Source organism: Priapulus caudatus, unplaced genomic scaffold, assembly GCF_000485595.1.
Source record: "Priapulus caudatus unplaced genomic scaffold, Priapulus_caudatus-5.0.1 Scaffold572, whole genome shotgun sequence".
Taxonomy (NCBI): domain Eukaryota; kingdom Metazoa; phylum Priapulida; class Priapulimorpha; order Priapulimorphida; family Priapulidae; genus Priapulus; species Priapulus caudatus.
In genome coordinates, this window is record NW_014577633.1 from 61,925 (window position 1) to 73,976 (window position 12,052).

The 12,052-nt window shown below is 41.3% G+C and overlaps 1 protein-coding gene across 1 annotated transcript in view; it reads right to left on the reverse strand.

Moving 5' to 3' along the window:
* LOC106811769 (U4/U6.U5 tri-snRNP-associated protein 1-like) overlaps positions 1-10,657 on the reverse strand; it is a 17,337-nt gene extending 6,680 nt beyond the window's left edge. Inside the window, exons 1-4 of the mRNA XM_014815487.1 lie at positions 10,293-10,657; positions 7,259-7,349; positions 5,476-5,546; positions 4,701-4,834 (exon numbers count right to left, since the gene is read on the reverse strand). Coding sequence (XP_014670973.1) covers positions 4,710-4,834; positions 5,476-5,546; positions 7,259-7,349; positions 10,293-10,566 — 561 coding nt within the window. The 5' untranslated portion in view covers positions 10,567-10,657 and the 3' untranslated portion in view covers positions 4,701-4,709. The remainder of the gene's footprint in view (positions 1-4,700; positions 4,835-5,475; positions 5,547-7,258; positions 7,350-10,292) is intronic.
* Between the last annotated feature and the right edge of the window lie 1,395 nt (positions 10,658-12,052).

Genomic DNA, 12,052 nt, shown 5'->3' on the forward strand with positions numbered 1-12,052 from the left:
CTGCGCCTGGTGGAGAATCTGCGCAAGAATCAGATACAGAAGGACATGGCAGCGAAGAGGGTAGGCTATCACTCGCTCACATCCGCCCCCCCCCCCTCCACGCACGTTAGACTGGTCCCCTGTCCTTAACTCGTTGCCGACCAGCCGGGCATTAGGACATTAAACGTCAAGACACACTTCAGCGACAGCGACGCCGTAACGACAAACGACAAAGTCGCGGCGACTGGCGCAAACACACTCCAGCGACAGCGACCGACGTTAGGTCAAAGGTCACCCAGCACTCGCCACAGTGGCACACATCATCACATAAACAAACGGCAAAAACTCCTGCTGCTGCTTTTAAATAACAGGCTGCAAAAACTCTCTAGGTATAAGGATAAGATAATAAAGTAAAATATACGCAGTAAATTATCATGTACGTACTGTGTCATACAGTGACCGTAGCTTACCACAGCTGCACGCTTTGGTTAGACTGGTTCGCGGCCCATTGTTTGTGACATGCGGCGCAAATTTAGCGCCGGAGACCAGTTTACGTCTTGGCTAGCATTATTGGTTATTTATGACGTAATCGTAATGTCACGTGCCGATGGAAACGGCTGTGATGGCTATTTGTAAAAGTGTGCGGGGCGACAGTCGCTGGAAATTAAAACGTTCCTAAATATTTTTGCCGTCGAGGTTGTCGCGGTCGTTGTCGTGTGTGTGTGTCAATGGCTCATAGGAAACAATAGTTTCTAATTTTCTGAAATGCTTTTGTCATTACGGGTCGGTCGCTGTCGCTGCAGTGCGTCTTGGCCTTAAGACCACAACTAAATAATCTTTGTTTGCCCTCACCCGACCCAGGCTGAAAGTTTGGGTAGGTAGGTAGGCTTCTTTTTTTACTAATCAGTATGGTGTCTACATGCTCGGTGTGCTTGTGTGGAAGATACATTTTATGTTGAACGTTTGTTTTGCTGCGTACATAAATGTATTGCCTACAGATTTATATAATGTACAGTAATACAATTTGTAAAAAAAGAATGGGAAAGATCAATAAAATTGTTTTGAGTCGGCCCTTTTTGGCGGTCGGTCGGGTGAGGGCAAACAAACAATATTTATTTTGGCCTAATAGACTGGCTTCCTCTCCTGCCCCCCCCCCCCTGTGCGCGCATCTGTGTGCAGATTGTAGCACAGGATTAACAGGCATATTAGCAGCAGTGCTCGAAATAGAAAAAAAATGGTTGTCCTGCGCGACAACCCCGGCATCAAATCGGGTTGTCCGCCAACAATTCTGGTGTCCCAAAAAATATCCCAAAATATCCTTTTCAATCACATAATAATTATGATCAGAAAACACCCAAAACAGTGGCGTAGCCAGGATTTTTTAACAAGTGGGGACCAAAAAACAGCGAACTGCCGAAAATAGTGGCAATGACTTAATATTTTAAACTGGCTCCTCCGCCTCCTCTCCACACCCTACGGCTCTCTACCTCTCAGGTCTGCAATCTTTGTTTTGGGTCGCGATTGCGAAAAAGGCGACATTTTTGTTTCATTGTTCTCTGCTTCGCCGAGATACTGTAAGTGTTCAGTGGCGCGGTCTAGGATTCCAAGGAGGAGGGTCCCCCTTGCTGTGAAAAAAACACGGGCAATAGGCTCCTCCCCTCAGTAAAATTTTAGAAGAAACTTGCTGGTTTGCTGCGTTCCAAATTCTAGTTCACCTCTCATAAATCAGAAACCTGACATATACCAGTGTTGGAAATAGCAAGCTGCGTCCATCATTTTATTATATTCACGACTTTAATTTCATGATTAAGATTTCTTGATGAGCTAGAAAACACTCGGATTTGAAGTATGAAACTGAACAATTATTGTGCCACGCTTAGCCTAAACACCAGTTGGTTGGCGATTTGATTGTCAGTTTCAGATGGCAAAATATGAAAGCAAAAGTTATACACCGATAGATTAATGGTAAACCACGCGTCTATAGATATCCCGTAGTCGGTTTAGAGTTATGTGTTATGGTTAGGATATGTTTCTGGTTGTTCCACCGGACAATGTCCTCAGGACTGGTTAGGTTGCCGCGCGCAAATTCTGTTGTCTCGGATCAACCGGACAAGCGCTTATTTCGAGCACTGAGCAGTGAGATGTTAAGATGATGTTCAGATAGTGTTTAGATGATATTCTCCTTAGATGGACCCTCTGTTAGATGATGTCAGACTTACTGCAGATAATTCTATCATTCAAATGCCAGAAATGCTCTAAAAATAACTAATTAGCATTAGAAGCCCTTGTTATATATTTTCATACCCGTGATTTTATACGAGATGAAACTTTTGAGTAGCAAGAATTGTTCATATGTATGTGCGTGTGTGTGTGTGTGCGTGCGTGTGTGTCTATAACAACATTGGATGTGTGTTTGCTGCTGCAGGCGCGGTTACTGGCAGGAGATGGACGAGGAATTTGGAACCACGTTCCAGTTCCTCGATCGTCGCCTGTCGGAGCTAGTGGAGACCAGAGTTTCGCGGAGACAAGGGAGAAGCTGCGAGACAGTAGTGGGCCGCCTTCACGGCTGCTCCACAATACCCGGAATATCCTGGATATTTTCAAATGTCATTTTCCAATGGGGGGAATATAGCGCTACAAATCTAGATGATTACTGGCGAATTGCGGCTCAATGTCTCTTTGTATGTCAATGTTTTTACCACGATTATGATGTTGCTTTGTCGTAGAAGGTTGCAGGCATTGCGCTGTAACAGGCGTTCACTTGTCGTCTACCGCAGGCGTACACGTCGCGTGACCTGAAGGCGTATCAACGGTAGAGCATCGCGCAGAAGGACATAGCTAGAGGGCCAGCAACGCTTCATTCTGCACAACTCAAAGGACAGGTGAGTAAGCCACCAGTGAGCCTTTGTCAGAAATATCGCTAAAGTTAATTGCTAATTTGTAATGCTAAGATGGCCGCACTGACGACTAATGTTATGTTTACGGATTAGCGTTGACAGAAAACGCATCCACAGCCTAAATGAGAAAAACTCACGATAACGGAACTTTCATAATTTTTGATTCACAAGGTTGCTTATATGGATTGAGAATTCAATCACAAAATTCAAAGTCAATACACATTTAGTTGTACATTCGAGTAAATTGTTCATATTATTGATGAGTTAACACCGATAAATAATATTTGATTAAAAAACGACACAGTCTATTGAATTTATTCTATACTTCTGCAATCCAAGACATGACCGTGAGTTGTCATGACTGACAAAACATTCAAAACGAGAACAGACACCATTTTTGTAAAATGGTTTTGTTTGCGTTCACGACCCGGTAGGATAAGTAAAACAACATTTTACGTCATAATAAAATGCTTTAAGCATTATTTCATCGTAATCTGAAATTTCATGCGAGGGTCTGGGCGCTCTCGTACAAGTGAGTGGGAAATATCCGAGCGATTTTTTTCGTTTGTTGTACTTTATGCATTGTTTTTTCTCGTCAACGCCGTTTACGAAGTGGATGTTAAAACTGAATTTTCTCGCAGCAAAATTGCATAAGATAACCTTACTTACAGCTGTCTATGGTTTGAAAAAGTTCACTACACCTCATCTGTATTTGCTACTTTCATAAACATTTCTTCACAAAAATCTAACTGAGAAGTACTTGTCTTCGAAAGTAGCGCCATTGATGTTTACACATCTTCCCGGGGGTCACAGCGAGCGATCGCTTAACAGATTTTCTATATAATAAAACAAGTTATAATCATTTTTATATGTATGTTCAGTACAAGAATGTTTATATACACACACACGCATATATATATATATTATAATTATATGCGTAGTTACATAATCTACAGGGCTGCAGCTGGCGTTCGCCACCTTCACAAAATGTGACGAAGAAATAAGAGCACTTGGCGAATACAATTGGCAAATGATTTAACTGCTGAATTACGAATGAATAATAAAATATTCAAATTGCACTGCCGTGTAAGTACTAACAAATTCTGTAACCTAGTCATACATTGTCATATTTTAAAGTAGATAAACTTCGCAACTTGCAGAATGCAAACATCACGAAATGTTCTTATTGAGCCAGAAATGTGCTCCAAACATTGGGATTTTTAAAAACCGGTTTTCGGCATACAGATACACACAAGTTGTGTTGGAGTGAAGAGCCAACAGTAGGCCTACGCTAGCGCAAATAGTTCCTGGAACGAAAACTATATATTTGTTTTCTGATTGCATAAGTAATGTAGATGACATATGATTTAAACAAATTTCACAATTTCGTACTGAGTAAACATCGAACAAAAAAGTATAATATGTGTTATCACAGAAAATAACTGTAAATGAAACACAACGTTCGCTCGGCTGTGTACCGGATGTGTAAATACTGTGTAAACATCCAGTGGTGCTAATTTCGTAAAAAAATGAGTACTTTCGTTTAGATTTTATGAAGAAATGTTGTGAAGTAGCAATACAAATAAGTTTGAATATGTAGTAAATTTTTACAACATGGGCGAGCTCACAGTAAGTATATCTATGCATTTTCCTGCGAGAACATGCCATTTTAAACATACTTTTAAAAAAAACAAGCTAGTTTTGTGTAGACTAAACTACAGTATATTTATTTTTACTTGAATTATTTTGCCTTCGTACACAACTTTTTCCATCACATGTTTATTTATATATATATAATAATTATGATCTGTATGTATTGTAGACATTCTTCACTCACTGTAGCTTCTTGTTGATTTCTCGTTTCTCCTTGATCTGCCTCAGCTTCTCCTTCAGAGCCGCGGCTTGCTTCTTCGCTGCAAGGTTCTCCGCCGGCACGTGTACGTCGTCCTTCAGAGACTCTGCCAAGAAAATAAAGACAAGAGAACAGCGTGATTCCGTGAGAACAGCAAAAAATACAAGAGAACGTCGTGTTTCAGTGAGAAACATATGTGTTGTATATAGCTATGCAGTCACTAAACGCGGGTGAGGCGTGTTACTAGGTGATATGGCGCAGGATTACCTAGAAGTACTCGATTTTTATCGCTTTATATCTCAGCATAGGAACATCGTAGAGACAAGCGGTTGATCTTGTATTGGCTAGCTATGCCGCCTGCATAATATTCCGGTAGAGAAGTATCAAAATAATGTAGGTAAACTTTATTAATTTTGCTGAAACGACACCATGGTTTTCCTATTTCAGCGTTGTACGCTCTGGGGTTAATGGGCTCTTGATTTCGGTGATTCTACACCAAACAAACAGAAAATCACGTGGTCTAGAAAAGGGAAAATAGAACAGATGAACGCGAATAGTTTCTTGAGTTAGACATTGGAAGTTATTGTTAAGACTATTGTTAAAGACTTCTTTTGTTTCTGACAAGATGCTCTCTCCCAGGATTTTTTGAATGGCCGTATAGCAACAGCTGATTGGCTATAGCTGCCTGTCACTCACTCTAGGCTAATGTGTCAATCGTGTTGGTATGTTATTCATGCCGTTTGTTACCTTTTTCCTCCTTCTTGACATCACTACTTGTCACGTCTAGCGGTCGCAGACCCAAACTCACACGAAGCTTGCTGGAAAGGGATGAAAAAGAAAGAAATAAACATTTAAAAGCTGTCAGATCAGATTAAAATTGAAATCGCGTGTATAAGGACTATCTGATGGAAATTCCAAGAAACAACTAACATCCTAAACTAGATCACGTGAATTAATTTATACCCGATATGTTGATTTTAAAAACACTTTAAGTTAGTTGTATTGTGAATCTCACACAGCATAAGCTGCGCATCAATAAATTGTAAACTAACAGCTTCATGTAAATGAAACAGCTGCTGGGTATTAGTTACATCCTAGAGAGTACATTCTAGAGTCTATCCAGACGTCATTTCCCTATACGGTATAGTGACAGCGTGCGATAGGTTTCAATTACGTTTTCGATAAGTTCACATTGTTACTTAATCCAGGCGCACACGCACGCTATGTTACGGTTTTTATCACCAGAAGGAAATAATCTGTGTAACCCACATACGCCATGTGGCTACCGATTAAAATCGGGACAAATGCGGTGGGAGTCTTCGCAAAATGCACTGCGCACTAGGACAACAACAAGCATTTCGAAGCATTTGTACTTTTAATATTTTATTTGCTTTTAAATATTAGTTTTCAGTGTAACCTATTAAATGTGCTTAGGCCACCCTAAGGGTGATCAACTAACAGTGTGCCAATTTTGGGCATCCTAAACCAATAAATAAACCAATGGTTTCCATGGGCGCTGCCATTTTGTCGATCATGTGATTATTGCTTGATGGTGATTGGCCCGTGTAACCGGTTTTCCCGGTGACCACCGCACACGCTGCGGTCCAATTTTATCCGTGCAGTTTTTCGAAGGAGATATCAAACCAGCTTGATATGCTCCGGTCACTTGCGGGAAAGATCGCAGGATAATGAGACCGCACACACTCCGAATTCACCCGCCGGGTCGGACGGGGAAAAACCTTACGGGAAAAACCGCAACGTGTGCGCCAGGCTTTACACATGAGGAGTTTTTGTATTCTTAAACAAATTTCTAGATCATGTCTGAATCCCATACTCACAATTTTTACGTTTTTCCTGCCAAAAAATGCTGATATTTTTTATCAAAACGTTAGCTGGGACAAAATCGCACGGACTTCCGTGTGACACAAAAACGCTAACAAATCGGTGTTCTCTCACGAACAAACTGCTAAATCTGTCTAGTCGAACGAACTCCCGGCGACGATATAGTGTAACAGCTGTTTTACATATGTTGCATTGAATTGGTAAATGTAGGAGCATAGGTTAGGATCGACCATTTCGCATGTAGATAAGAATTAGTTAGGTGGGGTACTAGCAGCTATGGGTTACAGAGTTAGTTTGACACTCACACACATGCTGGCCATGTGGGGATTCGTCCGTAATAGTTTGAATAAGAGAGGGTGGTGGTGTGTGATTGGTTAGAGTAAAGGGAAACTGGGCTGTGATTAGACGAGAGAGTCATATATAAAGAGTGGAGGAGGATTTGAACGTGACGGTTGAGCGAGGAAGACGTGACGTGACGGCTGACGGTTGTTTGTAAACAATATATTTCTTTAGTGAACACAAATTCTATACGTCTTCTTGATTATTCATACTTTAAATTATAACATACAAACTACGCTCTACAATAGTCCCTTGGACTTTGAAGACTAATATGTAGGAGGTTTCGAGGTTACAAATGCGACAGGTGTGAACTGTGACAGCGTTGACATCTGCAGGGAGGTATACACACTTTGTTTCCTCAATGCCGAGGGACATTTCCGCTCCACCACCATGTGACGATGACTCGCGCTCTCCCGCGGCCTGAACGGCTGCCGCAACATCTGAAACATTAGAGAAATAACCGTTAAATTTAATCGGTAAAATAAAATTGTAGATCACATCACCGAAAATCGCAGCCGGTGGTGTGATGGCGAAAAACTCTCTGCAATTTGCGCATAGGTGTGACGTTATTGGGTGAAAATACCAAGTTACTCGATTTTTTACCCCACTTTTTTTTAATGTAACATTAAACCCCTGCCACTTCTGGAGGAAATTGAGTTAGTCAGAGATCAACAAGTGTCGTCGTTTATAAATACAGAGTGGCTATATGCCCGGCAGCCGGCATATATCTGACGGCTGCGGGGCACGGTCTTCGATTTCCTAAATGCCCGGCAGTTTTTAATTTTCAGCGTTATCTCAAGTAAACAAGGGTTAGGGTTAGGGTTAGGGTTAGGAACTGCCGGGCATTTAGGAAATGGAAGACCGTGCCCGGCTGCCGGGCATATAGCCACAGCGTTATTAATATTATTAGGTAGGTTATGTGCAGGATCTATCACACTGCCCGGTATTTCTTTGAGATTCAATGCTACACCTTCAAAAACACTGAAAAGGTTGTCGAAAACTTCTGAACCACAAAATCCCCCGTTAAAGCCTAGAAGCAGTAATTAATTATTACTCGGACCTAAAATATCATCAGATTAACAAAGAATGCGAATCCGCCGAATGTACAAATGCCGGGTTATAATTTCTAGGTTACGACTTTATTAACGCTGAGAGGGTCTATGTCCCCCGGGGTACTGCCGGAACGTACCCTGGGTACGGTCCGGTATACAGGAATGTACCCTGGTACTATATTATATGCCGAACCGTACCTCGCCTACTCCACTAACGAGTCTAGGGAGTCGCCTACGCCTACTCCCTAACCCTAACCCTAACCATAATCCTAACCATATCAAATAGTGACCAGGGTACGTTCCGGTATACCTAGATACAATAATGTAACCCAAACCCAAGAGGATAGGGTTACAAAGCCTCCCTTATCCTTTGTGCGGAGGAATGCCTGAGTGATATCACTCGGGCCGGTTTGCTGGTGCGTTTTCAGAGACTAAGAACTTGCCAAACTGGTGTTTATTCCTCAACACGAACCTTTCTCCGCTATTGGGAACTTACTATGTATCGCAATACTCTGTATTAAACTAATATAACCGTGTTACAGAAATTCGAAGTCTGAGGTCGCGAATATACTGAGCGCCATTTCTGTTGACGCTGTGACGGTACGCTATTCCCAATGCGCATAGCGATCGGCAACACAGCGCCTCCGATTGGTCGTGAATCCGCTCTCCAAACGAAGTAACGTCCAGGTCACAGAAATGGCGGCTCAGTATATTTCGCGCTCGTCACTTCGAATTTTTGTAACAGGTTTATTATTAGTTTAATACAGAGTATTGCGATACATAGTAAGTTCCCAGATAGCGGAGAAAGGTTCGTGTTGAGAATAAACCAAGTTTGGAAGTTCTAGTCTCTGAAAACGCACCAGCAAACCGGCCCGAGTGATTCACTCGGGCATTCCTCCGCACAAAAGGATAGGGAGGCTTTGTAACCCTATCCTCTTGGGTTTGGGTTACATTATTGTATCTAGGTATATACCGGACCGTATCCAGGGTACGTTCCGGCATAGCTCTAGTACTATAGCCCGTGTTCGATAAACTGCCGCAGGGCTATAGTACATTGTCGGCTGGAAATACCAACTACGACCTGTTACCACCTGTCCCCATGAAAAATGGATCACAAAACGCAAAGTTATCAAGCTTTTTAACACTTATTTATCTACATGGACATCTCACCTATCTTTTTGAACACTTTCAACAACTTTACACCATGTATTTGTCCTTTTATTCCACAAAGTAAGCACTACTGGCATTCCATTTTCAAACAAAGTGGCATGCGCCTGCGTGACGTTACCGGATATGTACGCAAAACACATGGCAGCTATGGGGCATGTATATACAATACCGGTGACGTCACGCGTGCGCACGCCACTTTGTTTGAAAATGAAATGCCAGTAGTGCTTACTTTGTGGAATAAAAGGACAAATACATGGTGTAAAGTTGTTGAAACTGTTCAAAAAGATAGGTGATATGTCCATGTAGATAAATAAGTGTTAAAAAGCCCGATAACTTTGCGTTTTGCGATCCATTTTTCATGGGGACAGGTGGTAACAGGTCGTAGTTGGTATTTTCAGCCGACAATGTACTATAGCCCTGCGGCAGTTTATCGAACTCGGGCTATAGTACTAGAGTTAGTTCCGGCATAACCTGTATGATACAGGCGGTATGTTTCGCTTCACTACACTATCTACCGCCTGTACGCGAGCTCAACCCTGCCGTTTCGCAAGCCTCGTTATCGATCAGGCAACTTGAATAACTGGAGAAATGACGTCAGGCAAAAGCCTGCTCGCTGATTGGCTGATTGGCCCGTTACAGCTCTCTGATTGGGCGCAATCATTTCTTGTTTCCCGAAGCGGGCTGAAGAAGCAAGGGGTACAGGCGGTGAAGTGTAGTGAAGCGGAACCGGAACCGCCTGTAATAGCTGTATCATACAGGTTAGTTCCGGCAGTGCCCTGGGGGACATAGACCCTAGTATGAGCTTTATTAAGGGTATTTATTCACAGGCTAATATAGCAATTTTCTGCTCTTATATATGAGAGAAAATGTTTGTAGCCACTGTTCGCTAAGGTATATAGTAGCAAAAATTTGTAGCTGATACAACGGCTACAAATCTGCTACATATATATAGATTATAGGCATCGAATCTGTAGCTGATACAATGGCTACAAATCTGCTACATATATATGTAGCAGATTTGTAGCCATTGTATCAGCTACAAATTTTTGCTACTATATAGTATATACCTTAGCGAACAGTGGCTACAAACATTTGCTCTCATATATAAGAGCAGAAAATTGCTATATTAGCCTGTGACTATATTCCCCTTTATTAACCTACCCTGATCCCTTGCTGAGGAAGCGCTGTCGTCTCTGCGATGCTTCGGCGCCGGTTCGTACAGCTCTCCGTCGCTGATGACGTAACCTATGTCGTCGCCGGTCCTCTGTCGCTCGTGTCTGTCGCCGTCGTCCGATCTCGGTCGTTTGTCGTGCTTGTGCCGGTCGTGCTTCCTCTTCTTCTTCGACTTTCTCTCGCGTCTCTCCTCCTCCGTCTCGTCTCTGTGGTGTCTTTTCTTCGATTCCCGCTCTCTGTCTTTTCTCTTCGAAGAACCCATTCTGGATGAAGATAATTCTCTCTAAAGTCTAAACAAGGAAAATCATTATACGTTTGTCAATGTTGATAATCGCGAACTGTTCGTTGTTGCCTCTCGGTTAGCATGTGAGAAAATCTTTGTGGGTAAGTAGCCTATATAGCGCTATCTATGCTCACATTTTATAGAGAATATGTAGCGAAATATTTTAAAATATTTGTCACGGGACGAATAATATTCTTATTAGTGCAATTATGTTTTGTCTTAGAAATGTGTTGTAAAAACAATGAGAAAATTAAAAATTTTGCACAAGTTAGGGTTAGTGATCCGCTAGACGGCGGGTTAAGCGTCAATAAAAACAGTTCTGATTTAGATTTTTTAGATTTATTTATTTCGATAATTACTAAAGCATAACTTTACATCAATAACAGCATAAATAAACAAAATGCAGCTAGAAAATTATCGAGGATGAAAACACAAAAAAACGTTGCTAACACACTTATTTCCATTGTGGTCCAACATAACATTGTACATACTATACTATATAACCACGATCCCCAAAATTTCTTAGTGATACAGTGTTACAGTACAAAACATTGAAATACAGCATAAAGAAAAAAAATATAGAAAAAAAAAGAAAAAAGAAGAAGAAGCTTTCTGAGTGATACAATACAAAACAGAAACAGATACATGAAGAAAAAATATAAACGAGAAAAAAACTTCAGCATATTCTTTACAGGTAAACTGATTACGGTAAATGTTTAGCCGGTAGAAATGATGTTTCCTGAGTGAGTACAATGCAAAGCAGTGCAGAACAACACAAAGAAAAACTTAATACACAAAAAAACTTCATCAAATTTTGTACAAGTAGTACCCTTTTAGCACATCATTTCGACACTCGGTTCGTACACCATTATATCCACATTACAAACATAACATATTTCGCACACACTCACATTTGTATAGATATAAAAGTGCAATAGTGTTGGGCAGTTAAAATGGTAATTTTGAGTGATACAGTACAAAGCAGTGCATATACAACATGAAGAAAAAATAGATACAAGAAAAAAACTTCAGTATAGCCTGTGCAGGCAAAGTGATTAAGGTACATAAAGTGATTGCACAGGGGAGAGATAGTGATTCGCTAGGGGACGGCTCTGATTGGCTAATTTTGTCTCTTATTTATTTATTTTTTAATTATTTTTGTCTAATTTTGTTTTATTTTAGAATTATGGATAGGGTTAGGGTTAGGATTATGGTTAGGGTTAGGGTTCCCAACCATATCCACAACTTATTTATATATTTACTATCTCTCCCCAGATACCTACTAAGAAAATGTTTACCGTTGTTTTTAAGGATTGACGACAGATGGCGTGCACAGATGGCACTGATATTAGGCGCGTTCACACGGACGCTTTTGGCCCGAGCCTAATTAATTAGGCTTGCGCCAGATTTGGCTTGAGCCGAGCGTTCACACGGACGGTTTTTCGGGCCGTGCCAATTTGGCACG